Raw genomic sequence first — 15,595 nt, 5'->3', positions numbered from 1 at the left:
TTCACTGCAATTTGTGAATCATTTAAACATGTTAAGTGGTCAAATTAATCTTATTCAAAAACTAAACCTAACTATTTTGTCTCTCCATCATAATTTCTCCACTTCAAAATAACTTTTTATTCGGCTACATCCAGGAAATGCGGAATAAACCGCCAACCTATCCAGCACATGTTTTACGCAGCGGATGCCATTCCAGCTGCAACCCATCTCTGTGAAACATCCATACACACTCATACACTACAGACAATTTAGCTTACCGAATTCACCTATAGCGCATGTCTTTGGACTGTGGGGGAAACTGGAGCACCCGGAGGAAACCCACGTAAACGTGGGGACAACATGCCAATTCCACACAGAAACGCCTACGGAGCCAGCCAAGGCTTGAACCAGCGACCTTCTTACTGTGAGGTGACAGCAATACCTACTGCACCACCGTGTTCCCTATAGTAGAGTAATAAAATACAATAGTTTGTTTTGAAATGCAGTGAAGTAAAAGTTTCTTAAAATAAATAAACCCTTATAAAATACAAATATCTGAACTAGGGACAGAAAAAAAGTACTTTCGTGAAATAAAAAAATATTAAATACTGTCTACCACTGAATAATTGTACACTTGACATCCTGTCATAACACCATTTATGTGTGTCGGTGTGCGTGAAATTAAATGTTTAAAAATTTGCATATTTTATGAGGTGTGTAGCAGATGAAATGAAGATCACCGATCCTTTTAATCTCCTAAACACAGAACAGGGACTTGAAAACATCTGACTACACATTCACTCGACAGGTAACAAAAGCTTGATTCAGTTTTTTTGTTTTAATTGACTCTAAACTATTTAACAGTTCTCTTGTTAAAATGACCACAGTTGCTATATCCCGAGCTGTCAAACACTGAAGAGATGAGTAACTCTACAGTGAACTTCACCATGCCAGAAGCATCTACAAACTCCTCTACACAATCCATCGGGGCACTGGCATTTTCAGAAAGCTGTATATTCAGCATTAGTTTCATCTTTGGAATTCCAACAAACGTCTATGTTATATGGCTCATCATCACAGAAACTAGAAGTGGAGTTGCTTCTGAGTTCTTTAACCTCAATATGTCTGTCTGTGAGATTGCCATCTGTCTGAATTTTTTTTTCTGTGTGCTGCCAATTTTCTTTCCAAATCTTGCACTTTTACCATTATTTCTGCAAGGACTAAACATTGCTGGTCGTGGACTGTTTCAGAGTCTGATATGTGTTGAGCGTTACCTGGCAGTGGTTCGTCCTGTAACCTTTCTGAAGTACAAACCTCTCAGATATAGAGCGATCTGCTGTGCTGTGTCCTGGATGATTATTCTTTGCTCATGTTTCTATAATTTATTTATGAACTCAGAAAATGATAATGCACGTGTGTGGTGCTTCTCGGTGCAGTCCTTCCTCTTCTTCTTCATCCAGTTGTTTTGTCTTGTGGCTGTTCTCAGAGCTCTGAAGCAGTCAGGACCAGGAGAAAGAAAAAGAGAGAAAGAGGAAAACCACATGAAGAGACGAGCGTTTCATCTCATTCTGATAACTACTATTAGCACCGTTACTGCATATGTGCCATTCATTATCACAGGGTATTTCGTAATTCTGACCCAAAACAATTTTGAGGTTTATTGGTTCCCTGGATTGGTTTGTTTTGTTCTCTCTGGTTTTGTTCAGCCTGTTCTTTATCTGCACCGTGCTGGAAAGTTCTCAGTTTCTCCTTGCCTTTGCTCCCTGTAAATGCAGAATTTGTCTGATTCATTTTATGGATGAAATGAAATTAGATTTAAAGTGGTTACCAATGGAATTGCTTGCATGAAAATAAGAATGTCCCACAGCTAACTTCTCTTACTGGTATGTGCGTGTGTGTTACTTGCTCCAGCCTGCTCTTTTAGATTTAAAAATGAATAGATGTTCTGTCATAATTCATTAATAATGGTCAGGACCAAATATTTGACCATGTTATGGTGTCAGTTTTGAATGGATTAATGTATTATGGCATTCCAAGGTAGGTTATTCCAAGAAAACAACCATTGAATAACACGGGCTCATTCAAGAACTTTGAAATCACCTTGACCAGCAATGAAAACATTCAATCCCATACGCTTAAATTCACACCCACATTAACATGAATCGGCTTGTCTGCTACGCATCAAGTTGCCAATAGGCAGTTTGGGCTTTCCGCACGTATCAGATTGGATACTCAAGTTTTCTAAGAACTATATAATGGGCTCGTTTCCACTGACTGGTACAGTATGGTACGGTTCAGGTCGGTACGGGTCACCTTTATCAGGCTTGCGTCGACGTCATGCTCGCTGGAAAAAATGTCTACAGTATAGCTGTACGGGTCGTTCATATATCATATGAGAAGCACTTCTCACAAAACAGATTCTATGAACATGATTTGATTACAACTGCATATTAATGACAGTGCAAAATAGCCTACTGTAACGTCTGTAATTATATAAAATAAATATACAAATGCAACATATATAAACACATACAGTCCCTTACAGTCTCAGTTATATTATTAATTACAGAAAAACTACACACATCAAACATTTACTACTTATTTGAGTTCAAAAACACACGCAATATAGCCAACAGACAGCGCAAACCCCTTATCTGTGTCTGTAACCTTCACCAGCACATGTAAGCTCTGTTACAGAGTAATTTTGTCATTCCGAGTTCATAATAGTCCCAAAGGCAAAGATAAACATGGGAGTTTGTTCATGATTTTTTGCTCCAATTTTGCTCCCGTGTTTTGTCGGGCTTTTCTTTTTTCCGCGCTTCACTCTCGTGCTTGTCCTTTTCTTTCTGAATGAATCAGATGACGAAGACACTTCAATAATCACGCACATGTTATTATCATCAGCTCAAGAAAATCATTATTTCAAATATAACGTTAGATGCGATTGCGAGCTCCCGGAAGCAAAACCGCTCGCACTTTTAGAGGGGCTTGTAAATCAACAACAGGACACGGCAAATTTTTCTTCTTGGCTTTGTGTCTGTTCTTCAAGACGACAACAAGGTTTGTTTGAGCCCGGGTCATCCATAGCTCGTTATAATATGCATGTAGTATTTCCATGTAATTTCTCGGCTTTGTATTTAAAAAACATGGCGGTTCCTTTGTTTTCATTCTGTCTAGGTCCACAAGCTCGTGACATATCTCTGTAACCAACCAGCGTTCAGCTGCGCATGTAGCTCTACCTTTTGGTGCCCTTTCGAAAGGGTGCCCAAAAAGTGGTACGGTACGATTTGGTTCGGTACGCTTTATGACAGTGGAAACGGCTGGTTTAATAAACATCTCAGTTCTAGACAATTAGTATTTTCTGCCTATTTTTTGAAATCTCAGGTCTTACAGGGTTAACATACATGTATGTATGCTATTACAAAATCACACAAACATGAAGTCAGATTTTTGTCACATGTACAAATATACCCTCATATACCATTTAACAAAATGTATATTTTTCATTTCACTTAAAGATTTTTTTAATTGGCCCAGATTGCTTGGCATACCCGGATAGCAAGATAAGGAGATGCTCTGAAATTCCTCCTCCCTTTCAAAAACACCTGTTGGACTCTATACTACTTTTATACTTTCAATTTCACAATACGAAAGTGTATGTGACAAATAAGACCTGATTTGATATATTTTTTTATTGAATTCATTGTAGAATTTGACATGCTGAGAAGCACTACGGCCCATTAAATTGCTGTAGACTATTGATAACATATTTGCATAAGAGATGCAAAGGTACACTGGAATATAAAACATATTTAGTTGTGAAGGATATTATAATGATATACACTGGCACCTGGACAGGGTCAAACAGTGTGTCTGCACAAAAGAAAAAAAATAATTGTGTTTTCAGCATATTAAACATACAAACAGTAGGGGATTTGGACATGGGCAATATGGGTGATCGCCGAGGGCACCATCTTGCAAAAAAACTCAAGGGAGATGGTGCAGAAAACAAAAACATGCCCCAGTAAAAGCTTTGAGATATCATTTACTTTATGCACAACAATTAATTCAGAGTGGTAATCCCAGAAAAAGACATTAGGGGTCACATTTGGTGTCTTTTGCACTGGAAAGTTTGTTAATCTCTGTGTGCAACCGAAACAACGCCAGTGAAAATAAATTGAAGCATGCATGGAGAAAAGCATTACCGCATGCCTCACACGTGCTGCTTTTGCGCCTGGTGTGAATACCAGTTGTATGCATGCACGTCAATAAAATGCTCTGCTCATGCGCTGAGAAACTGGAGTAAAAGCCTTTAATTCAAAGGTGTCGGGAAGCAGCAAGTTTTGCAAGTCGACAAGTTTATATAATATGATGATGATCTTACTTTGACAAATCATGGCCATAAAACAGAAAGAAGGGATAATAAGTCAGAGAGGTAAGACTTCATAACATTAATTCTTGGCCATGAGTCTGACAAACAAACAAATAATTCTATAAAGAATATTTATTTTATTTTATATAATTGTCATAATTAATATTCATGCTAAATATTTCTTATAGGTTATCTTGACATGTCACATTAGTTTTGTCTTTACATTGTTTTTCAGTTTGATTTCTGTTATTTAACATATTCTTTTACAGTGCCAAGTCATGGAGTGTTTCAACCAGGGTCCCATTCAAAAGCTTGCACCACCACTGCATACAAAGAGAATGTGTTTGTTCATGGTTTTCAAACGGTTTTAAATGAACTGTTAAAACAAATCCTTGAAATTATGCGTTGGTAAAAAAGCTCTTAAAATATATACAAAACGTATGCTTTCTTACATTTGGGTCTATACTATAACTATAATGTACAGTTGTTGTTTTTAATCTTTATATTTTATACCATGCACACATTTAGCATGTAAACTTTTAAAATAATCCCAATATGTTCATAGTATATTCCATGTATTTTACTTGACTCCATAGTGACAAAAACAAAACAATAAACAATAATGTATTATAAAATCATTCTATAATAGTTGCCAAGAACAAATAATAACAGACATTCTTTTTCCAACAAATACAACAGAGTTTCTGTATTAATATTATCCATATTAAGGATGTGATGGAAACATTATTGCATTGAATATAAATCAGAACACATGTCAAATAATTGCCTGTCAGTTGTTTGATGGGTTAGCCAGGTACAAATTTATTTGATTTGTTAATTTGCAATGAATTATCATTCACATAATTTTTCTAGAGTTGTATTTAAGGGTCAGTTGATTAATGGTGTGTAAAAATGTATCTTGGAGCACAATTTAAATGCAATTTACCCATATTAGTCTGGTCAAAATGAATTTTAAAAGAAAGTATATACCAAATACCAAATAGTACAGAAAAGTACTTCATGTTCAAATGCAAAATAGATTCATAATATTACCTGAAAAACATCCCATTTCCAAAACCAAATTTATCTTTGTGCAAGTAAACATTTTTCAAGTCAAAGTAAAAGGAGAATTCAAATAAAATCTGATTGAAATAAATGAGATCTGTTCTTTGTTTATTGATAATGATTGACATCTTTTGTAAATGGAATATTACAAAACAATATTTTTCTTTTGACAACCTATCATAATGTGTCATATCTTTAAATGTCCAATCTAAAAATTTGTATATTGTGTGTTTTATGAGACATCAGTAGATGAAATCAAGGTCTCCCAATCACAGGACAGAGAAACATCCAACTGCACATTAAACAGGTGATCAAAACCTTCTTGTTTATAATTGTATTAATTCCATCAATCGTGTTTATATTTATTTACGATGAGAATGAAGCTTAAATGAAGGTTAAATGGAAATACTTACACAATAACTATCATACATATGTTAGCTGTGAAATTACAATGTAACTGTACAATGTTGTTTACTGAAGATATTTAAATATTGTTTTCTTGAATTGATTGACCTTGAATTTGACAATTTTCTCTTACAATGATGTTATTGATAGGATTGCTGTTTGTGAGCTGACAAAAACTGAGAAGATGAATATCTTTACAGTGAACTTCACCATACTAGAAACATCCACAAACTCCTCTACTCAATCCATCGGGCCACTGGACCTTCTGGAAGCTTGTATGTACAGCATCGGTTTCATGTTTGGAGTTCCAGCAAACGTGTATAGTTTATGGCTCATCATCACAGGAACTAGTAGTGGAGTTGCTTCTGAGTTCTTCAACTTCAATCTGCTGGTCTGCGAGACAGGCATCTGTCTGAATTATTTATTCACTGTTCTGCCCTTTTTCTTTTCAAATCTTACATTTTTACCACTGTTTCTACAAGGATTGAACATGGCTGGTCGTGGTCTGTTTCAGAGTCTGATTTGTGTTGAGCGTTACCTGGCAGTGGTTCATCCTGTAACCTTTCTGAAGTACAAACCCCTCAGATATAGAGTGATCTGCTGTGCTTCATCCTGGATGATAATTCTTGGCTCTTGTTTTTATAGTTTATTTATAATAGTCTCAAAAGATGATACTGCACGTGTGTGGTGCCTTTCAATACTGTCCCTCTTCTTCTTCTCCATCCAGTTGTTTTGTCTTGTGGCTGTTCTCAGAGCTCTGAAGCAGTCAGGACCAGGAGAGAGAAAGAGACAGAGAGAGGAAAACTCCATGAAGAGACGAGCATTTTATCTCATTCTTTTAACTATTATTAGCATGGTTGTCTCATATGTGGCATTAATGTTTACAGGATATTCCGTAATTCTGGCCCAGAACAATGTTCATGTTTACTGGGTCCCTAGCACAGTTTGTTTTGTTCTCTCTGGTTTTGTTCAGCCTGTTCTTTATCTGCACCGTGCTCGAAAGTTCTCCGTTTCTTCTTGCTTTTGCTCCAATTAAATCTGATTTTTGTCTGATCCATTATATTTATAAAACAGTTTTAAAGTGTTTACTAATGAAATTGCTAGCATGGAAATAAAAATGTCCCACAATTAACTACTCTTAATGGTTTGTATATGTTACTTCTTTAAAGGTCACCTATTTAGCCCTTTTTCAAGATTTAATACAAGTTTTTTGTGTCTCCAAAATGTGTCTGTAAAGGTTCAGCTCAAAACACCAATCAGATTATTTATTATACCTTTTAGAATATTGGAACTTTTTGCCCTGAACACAATTTAGGTGCTTTGTAACCAGGGAATGTGACACTGACAACAGGTTGCGGATCCAAGTGCAGGTTTATTAGGGAGGGCAGGTAAGCAATTGTCAGCACTGGCAAACGCATGCATTTAGGCCAGGGGTGTTCAATCCTGTTCCTGGAGATCTATCCTCCTGCAGATTTAAGTTGCTACCCATATCAAACACACCTGAACCAATTTATTAAAACCTGAACACAACTTGATAATTACAGGCAGGTGTGTTTGATATGGGTAGCAACTGAAATCTGCAGGAAGGTAGATCTCCAGGAACAGGATTGAGCACCCCTGATTTAGGCAATCTCGAAACATTGTCAAAGAAACAGGCGAGTGGTCAGAAGGCAGGCGGCAGACAGGGACAATAGATAAAGTAGGTGAGGATCAAAACACGGTAAAACAAGACAAAGGAAAGGGTTGTACGGTCACCAAACTTGTTCCTGGAGGGCTGATGTGTAGCAGATTTTAGCTCCAACCCTAATCAAACACATCTGAACAAGCTAATCAAGGCCTTACTAGGTATACTTGAAACACCCAGGCAGGTGTGTTGAGGTAAGTTAGAGCTAAACCCTGAACGGACACCGACCCTCCGGGACCGAGATTGGTGACCCCTGCCTTAACAGATAACAAGACTCAACAACAGTGGTCACCAAACTTGTTCCTGGAGCGCCGGTGTCCTGGAGATTTTAGCTCCAACCCTAATCAAACGCATCTAAACGAACTAATCAAGGTCTTACTAGGTATAGTTGCAACACCCAGGCAGGTGTGTTGAGGCAAGTTGGAGTTAAATCCTGCAGGGACACCGGCCTTCCAGGACCAAGATTAGTGACCCTGGCTCAATAACATTTGTGTGCGTTTGTGCTGCTTATGTAATCTATTAATCAGTCCTTGAGCAGCTTCAGCTGTGAGAGTGTAAGCAGTCAGGATCTTGAACTAATTGTGTGTGTTGCATGAATGGGTGTTGTAGTCCATAACATGGCGTATTTGTAGTTCATGTGAATGTGAGTGTATTTACAGTACCATCTCTGGTTGTAGATCGCTGGTGAACGTGATACTGATTTTTCGGCCTGTGCCTTTAATGCTAGTTCTCCCACATGCCTGTCAGAGCGTGCCTCTGGCTGCATACCTCAGATACACAGTACCATAACAGACACGAAGGAAGCAGATCACATGTAACATTTATGAGAAATTACGATGCGACTATGATAACAATGAAAAAAATATAACTACACGTTGCAATGACGCGTAGCACAAGCTTTGTGATTGGTTGCCTTGGTAGGGATGAAGAGTGTGGGCAGAGGTGAGAGCCTCGTGAGTCCGTTGGAGCGATTGTTTACAAGTGTGGAGTCTCGTGAAGGAACTCTAGATGGACAGTTTTGTTTTGTATTCACCTTATGGTTAAAGTTATTGTACGTCTGCTGTAGGGATGCAACGAATAAACGGTTTCACTATTAACCGCAATTTTATTCATCATGGTTAATTAATCGCAAAGGCTTCTCAACACCGCGTTTCTGCACGTAACAAAACTGCAGCAACTAAACAAAGTTATGCCAACTGTGCACTAGTTTGTACACCTAGACTTATAACCACGCACACTGGACTAACTATGACTGGGGTTATTAACTAAGGTAAGCTCATGCAAGTTTGTTATTTCCAATGGAGGGACGCGCATGCAATGCAACACCCTCACGCTTTACAAGTGCATCTAGTTGAGATGACAGGGGGCTTCTGTGACTGCGGGAATTGCAAATGGCTAAAGTTTGAGGAAAAACCAATGGAAAGTACAAAGGTTTGCCAACCCACTAAAAGTTACAAATAATGGCACTGATGAGAGCGATCATGTGACTAATGCCAGCCAAGACTAACCGAGTGTTTTCAGAGAAAGTGCTGAACGACTCAAGCCTGTTTTACACTGCAAGCGAGAGCAGAGCATGTTTTTTTTTTTTTGGCGTCCATGTTTACAGATTAGAGCTTTCATACTGCATACTGCACGCTGAAGCCGATTGGACGTCTGCCCAGTCAATCGTTCAGTCAGTTGTTCAGTTGGACAGACGACTCGTCACTCGACAGCGGCCTTCGGCAGCTTTTTACGCTAGAACAGCGCGGGCGCGAACAGCAGATTCGCGGAAACAACAAATGAGCAAATACGTACTCCCCCGGACATATTTCACAGTCTCCAGAAACGTCCACGGGGCTACGTTTCCAGAATGAACCTGGGTTGAAATTAGTTCTTGGCTTCTTTAGTACTAAAGATAAGAGTCAGTTTGTTAAAATTTGAGGTGAAACATATCTTGATGAGGAGTGAGTCAATAGCTGTACACTTTAGACCAGGGATGTCAAACTCAATTCCTGGAGGGCCGCAGCCCTGCACAGTTTAGTTCCAACCCTAATTAAACACACCTGATCAAACTAATTGAGTCCTTTAGGCTTTTTTGAAACCTACAGGTTAGTGTGTTGGAGCAGGGTTGGAACTAAACTGTGTAGGGCTGCAGCCCTCCAGGAATTAAGTTTGACATCCCTGCTTTAGACAGTTACTGGCACCTGACGCCATCTTAAAAATAAAAGTTTTTAATAGCAACTTCAAATAGAACGTTTTGCATCCATGGGACATTTTGATTGGTTTAAAGATTCTTAAGAGTGTAAAATGTGTATGTGTGTGTGTATAAACTCATATTAAGACTGCACACTGCCCCCCACTTTACTATATTTGCATATTGTGTGCAGAGATATATAATCACACACTGTATATTCTTGCGACACTTGTTAAGTCAGTCTAGAAAACACAGCGCAGAGATTTTAATACATTCAGAGAAACTGGACATGCCTTCAGGTAATGAACTTTTCGACATTTTCTACATAAATGTATTTGTTTGTTATTTATAATAGAATGTCAATATACAAGTATCTTGTATGTGTTGGATTAGGAATCCATTGATTGGTTTTTAAACTTGATATTATTTGTATGCGATCAAGCTACGCTGCCTCAATCATTTTGACTTGAATGTTGTATTTGAAGGATCTTACATTTTCATCTATCTATCTATCTATCTATCTATCTATCTATCTATCTATCTATCTATCTATCTATCTATCTATCTATCTATCTATCTATCTATCTATCTATCTATCTATCTATCTATCTATCTATCTATCTGACAGTGTTTCATAATTGAAGAATGTCCTTAGAATCAACATACAGGTCCAGCAAAACCCATGACATTTCCGCTCAGACTTTGCCATTTAAATGGTAAGTTCACTCAGAAACACAAAAGGACACAAAAGGAACAGTTGTTTTTTTTTACTTTGCAAGTAATCATGTTTTATATTATTTAAATTATTTAATCATCTTCTGCGTTCAGATGAATAAAGAAACTTTAAATAAATGGTAAATAAACGATGAGAGCTTTTATGTGAACATTTTTTAATACTTTTTGGCCTTATAGATCACAAGCCTGCAATATTAAACATTGGTTTGGTGATCCTGTATGGAGGAAGATGGGCTTAACGGATAACTCCACGGTGAACTTCACATCTGCGATTTCTGAAAACTCTGTTTCTCAATCCAGTGTGCTACTTACTAATGTGAAGAACTGTATTCACGCTCTCAATTTTCTGGTTGGTCTTCCTACACACTCCTATGTTTTATGGCTCATCGTCACAGGAAGACAAAACAGAATTGCATCAGAATTCTTCCACCTCATTCTCTCAGTTTGTGAGATTATTAACTGTCTGAATTGTTTGTTCGCTGTACTTTTTACCTTTCCTTTGTTTTCAGGTTTCACAGCATTCATCTATTTTACAATTGGATTTGCTATCACGGGTCGTCCTTTGTTTCAGTGTTTGATGTGTGTAGAGCGTTACCTGGCTGTGGTTCGTCCTGTAACCTTTCTGAAATACAAGCCTCTCAGATATAGACTGATCTGCTGCACTACAGCTTGGATAATCACTCTCGTCTCCTGTTTGTGCTGCATGCTTACTTTGCTCTTACTTCACATTTATGCGTATGCAGTGATAAACTCAACTCAGTTCCTCCTCTTCATCTCCATCCAGTTGTTTTGTCTTATGGCTGTTCTCAGAGCTCTGAAGCAGTCAGGACCAGGAGAGAGAAAGAAAGAGGAAAACCACATGAAGAGAAGAGCGTTTCATATTATTTTAATAACTACACTGAGCATGTCTGTTACATATATTCCATTTACTCTGTCAACATTCTTTTACTTCCTGACACACAATTTTGATGATCCTGTGTCTGTTAGTGTTATTTGTTTTATCCTGGCTGGTTTTATTCAACCTATTCTTTATTTGCATTCGGCTGGAAAACTCTTGTGTGTCTGTTCCTCCTAAAATCAGTGATCGTGATACATTACGTCTTTATTTTTGTTTTTGCGTTTTAATTTATGGATGGCATACCTCTCAACCCTACCGTTTTTCCTACTGATTCTCCCATATTTTCTATTCAATCCTGATGTCATCCTGTTGAAACATTTTCCTGTATTTCTCCTCTATTTTTAATCTTTCAATAAAAGATGGCTGCAACATACACATACTGTACATATACATTCCTATACACATATCGAATATTATAGAATAATACAATCTCTACCACCGAATCACCAGGGGCTGCACTTTGTTCTCAAAGTTTTAATGTCACTATGCGTCTCTTTGCAGATGTGATACACTGACAAGAGCTTTTCAAGAGAATTATACTCTCACTCTCTTTTGGCTCAAACTCCATTCTGTGTTCTTGCAGTTTTCACGGTCCCCATTCTCTGCAGTCTTGGTATTGATTGGAATGGTTATAATAATGGCCACCTTCCTTCCTTTCCATTAAAAGCCCAGCTCCATTGCCCTTTCTATGAATCTGTCAATTTATGTTACTGTGTTTAACTATCAGACATACTCTGTAGTTATGAAGAGATGCTGTTCCCTTAACGGCTTCTTCACATGTGATTTAAAGAGGAGCGAAAGGGGTGTTGTTGTTTTTTTTTAACAGATTCATACAGATAATAACATGTTAACATATCTGTCTTGGCATGTTTAATTCCAAACAAAATTGTGTCTTAATTGACCATAAACAGTTAGGAAAGCAATTGATTGCTTGTCATTATAGATCTGTGCATTCATTCTTAAAATAACACTTCTGTTATTTAATGTTAATAACTTAATTATTACCATTAAGTTAGTTATTTAATGTTAATCTTTAATGTTTAAAGATTAAAAAAATAAAATGAGAGGTTAATTTGCTGGTCTTTACGAAATAACTATAGTAACGGTAATTAAATGTATATCAATGTATAATTAAACTATACAATGACTATATTTGCAACTTTTTTGTCAAAGCTATTTATTTTATATTTTGTAATTTCTTTTTTTTTTTTTTTGCAGTGAAGCTGCTTTTTTGAGATTTTGCTGATTATTTTATTTCTCTTAATTTTGGGAAAATCTTTATTAGTACAAGTATAATAATTAATGTTTTTTATTATTTTTTTATCTCTAATATATACCTGACCAGCTTTATTTATTAGATTATGCAATGATCTGTGTATTTTGAGAGCTTAAAATTACTTAAATAAATTATGTCACTATTTTACACATCTGCCACTGTATTCAAAATGTTGCACTGTCAATTTTAGGGCTAAAATCAAAGTGCAAATAATAATAATATTTCAAAAATGCTTTGACAGTGTTTCCAATCGCACGCTAAACATTTACATAGCAGGTGTTCAGAATGTTCCACCTGTGGAGTTTTGGCAGATTGTCCAGCGGGCACCTTGATTTAAAAATGACATCAAATTGACATTGAAGTTAAAAATGCAGCACTGTTTGACATCCACACATTGATGCCTATTTGACCACCAAAATAATAACTTTTTCAATATAATAAAAATGTATTCATCTCAAAGCTTTATTTACAAACTACAAATATACACTGGATTGTGTATCCTTACAGTGCTTGTACTACTTTGATGTCAAAATGAAATCAAATTCAAATCAACATTGGCATGAAAAAAAAAAAACACATTACACAACTTTTGATCCCAATCTAAGATTTCGATTTCAAGTCATTTTAAAATCAAATCAAATAAAATCAGTCACTTTGCATTCTTGTAATGTTTTAGACATGTTTTTGATGTTGTTTTGACATCAAGGTGCCTGCTAGTGATGCTTTTCCCTGTTAAAAGGGAAAAAGAAAACCTTTAGCCTTTTTAGCGTTGGCTAAATTACTTATCGTAGGCTAAATTACAAAAAAAATCTATGATGTTGATATTTTAGGAAAACACTTTATTTTTATAAGTGTAGTGTTAAAATGCTGAAGTTTGTATGTTATGTGCCTCAATGCTTTTCTATTATATGGAACTAGTACTGAGGCTTGCTGTAATTATATACAGTAAGTTATTTAAGTTTAAAGTTATGACCATTTTTAAACCAGTGGGCTCATTTTTATAAAATCACATTAGGTTTTACAGATCCACTGACCATGTTTATTGTGCAACACTTAAAGATGCTGTAAGTGAGTCTAAAAAAATGTAAATGTAATATAATTTGGACAAACATAGTCTTCTGAGCAAATTTTGTACTGATTATTTGAGAAATTGCCATGGTAAGCTTGTTGTCTTTCTATCCAAGGTGGTATATAATATTTGACAAGGCAAAAGACAATGTAAAAATTTTACTGCTTGTGCTTGAGTCCTAACCGGATTTCACCAAGCAGGATGTGTTCCTGGATTAACATCTATGTTGATCCTGGAACAACATTCCAGTCAGTCAATCAGAACTAAAGGATGTGTTCACTATTTATGTTAGGTTTAGGATTACAGTTATGCATTTGTAAATATTTGTTATCCAACTAGTTTCCCCTCTGATTTTGATAGTAATTTACAGTTATGGTTGGGTTTAGCGTTAGGGAATAGGTATTTATTGCATTTTTTAACATTTTAAAATGATGTTCAAGGATCAACATAGATGTCAATCCAGGATCACATCGCAAAATTATGACATGCTACTTTGAGTTTATGATTGTTTACTGGGATATTGGTATTTAAGGAGACTTTTCAAAATACTTCTCATCTCAGCTCATCTTACAGACAATAGTAAACATAATAAGTATATTTATATGATCACTAGGGTTGGGTACCGAAATCCGGTGCCATATCTTTGGAACCCGTATGCACCGACCGTATCAGCATATGAATTTCGGTGCCTAATTCCGGTGCCACTGGTGTTGTGACAAGACCGTAAAGCAGGTTGCACACCAGAAGCGTTGCTTGCCGATGTGCAGCGTTGTGCCACGCAGCGCCATGCATTTTAGAATTCGCAAGTTGGCGGCTGTCCGCAGCGCCCAGACACTGTTCATATTTCTGCTGCGTCCCAGAGCAACATCTGAATAGTTTCCTTTCAAATAACATATGAATGTGTGTGAAACTATCAACTGTCATGTGTGCACTGTGCCACGGCTCTGAGCGGCGCATTCGGTGTGTGACACCCTTAAAAAGCATCAAGGGGTGCATCAAAGGCACGCATAAGTACATGTGTGTTGTGTCACACCATCTTTAAATATTTCATTCAAAACAGCTTTGAGAGAAATGGATGTCAGCTATGTCCGGTGTTTGTACTTATAGAAGGCAAAGCGCGCAGTATGGCTCATGCAGTGAGCGACTTCCTTCATCGACACGCATGATTGTGTTCATCTAATTTGCTTAAACTAAGCATTCTAAAGTATATCTATATTTTACAAGCAAGGATTCTGACACACCAACATGCAACAGATGCTTTACAAAAGTTGCGTGTAAGTGGGGAAACACGTCAAACTTATGAAATGTGGGGGCGCATGGAAACAACTTAAAGGTGAGGAATGGGCTGTCTGACAGCTTGTGACATCTTCTGGCACTTTCAGTGAGTACATTTACATGGACAACAATACTGTGATTTTAATATGATTAAGACAATACTCTGATCAAGAGTCTACCACGTAAACATTGATTTTTGATTACCTTAAAGGACTTCGGACACAAACTGCGGAGGAAACATTTATAGGCTGGTATCGCAATGACGTCGATGGATCTATGTGCTATAACATGTAACTGGGAATCATGAATGTAACCTTCGAAAAGCAGCTTGTGTAAACACCTGAATCATATTATTGTCTCATTCAGATTAAGGGAAATTATTAGATCACTGATGTCTATTTAAAAGTAGTCACAAGCCCCAAACCCAGAAAAAAAGGTGATCCCTGATTTTGATGACAGCCTTTCCACAGGTTTGTAGTAAGCTAATGTAATGTTAATAGCATAATGCAAAGCTTGTTTACTTTAAACGTGTATATATATATATATATATATATATATATATATATATATATATATATATATATATATATATATATATATAATTTTTTTTTTTTTTGTCAAACAATTTTGTGGCTAAAATGTATTGGTTCAGGCACTGTTTTGG

The 15,595-nt window shown here is 36.7% G+C and overlaps 3 protein-coding genes across 3 annotated transcripts; all 3 read left to right on the top strand.

Annotated features, from left to right (window-relative positions):
* The first annotated feature begins 780 nt into the window (after positions 1-780).
* On the top strand, positions 781-3,852 carry LOC147831808 (uracil nucleotide/cysteinyl leukotriene receptor-like). The gene has a single exon (XM_087300747.1). The coding sequence runs from the start codon at positions 900-902 to the stop codon at positions 1,746-1,748; it is 849 nt and encodes a 282-aa protein (XP_087156873.1). The 5' UTR covers positions 781-899; the 3' UTR covers positions 1,749-3,852.
* Positions 3,853-5,157: 1,305 nt separating this feature from the next.
* Positions 5,158-6,953, top strand: LOC147831807 (uracil nucleotide/cysteinyl leukotriene receptor-like). The gene has a single exon (XM_087300746.1). The coding sequence runs from the start codon at positions 6,006-6,008 to the stop codon at positions 6,855-6,857; it is 852 nt and encodes a 283-aa protein (XP_087156872.1). The 5' UTR covers positions 5,158-6,005; the 3' UTR covers positions 6,858-6,953.
* Positions 6,954-10,586: 3,633 nt separating this feature from the next.
* Positions 10,587-13,207, top strand: LOC147838770 (chemokine XC receptor 1-like). The gene has a single exon (XM_087300751.1). It carries the CDS (start codon positions 10,643-10,645, stop codon positions 11,486-11,488), a length of 846 nt encoding a protein of 281 aa, XP_087156877.1. The 5' UTR covers positions 10,587-10,642; the 3' UTR covers positions 11,489-13,207.
* Positions 13,208-15,595: the final 2,388 nt, after the last annotated feature.

This window comes from Danio rerio, chromosome 21 (assembly GCF_052040795.2).
Source record: "Danio rerio strain M-AB ecotype USA chromosome 21, GRCz13ab, whole genome shotgun sequence".
Taxonomy (NCBI): domain Eukaryota; kingdom Metazoa; phylum Chordata; class Actinopteri; order Cypriniformes; family Danionidae; genus Danio; species Danio rerio.
Note: the sequence above shows the minus strand (reverse complement) of the source record. Positions and strands in the feature narration are given on the sequence as shown.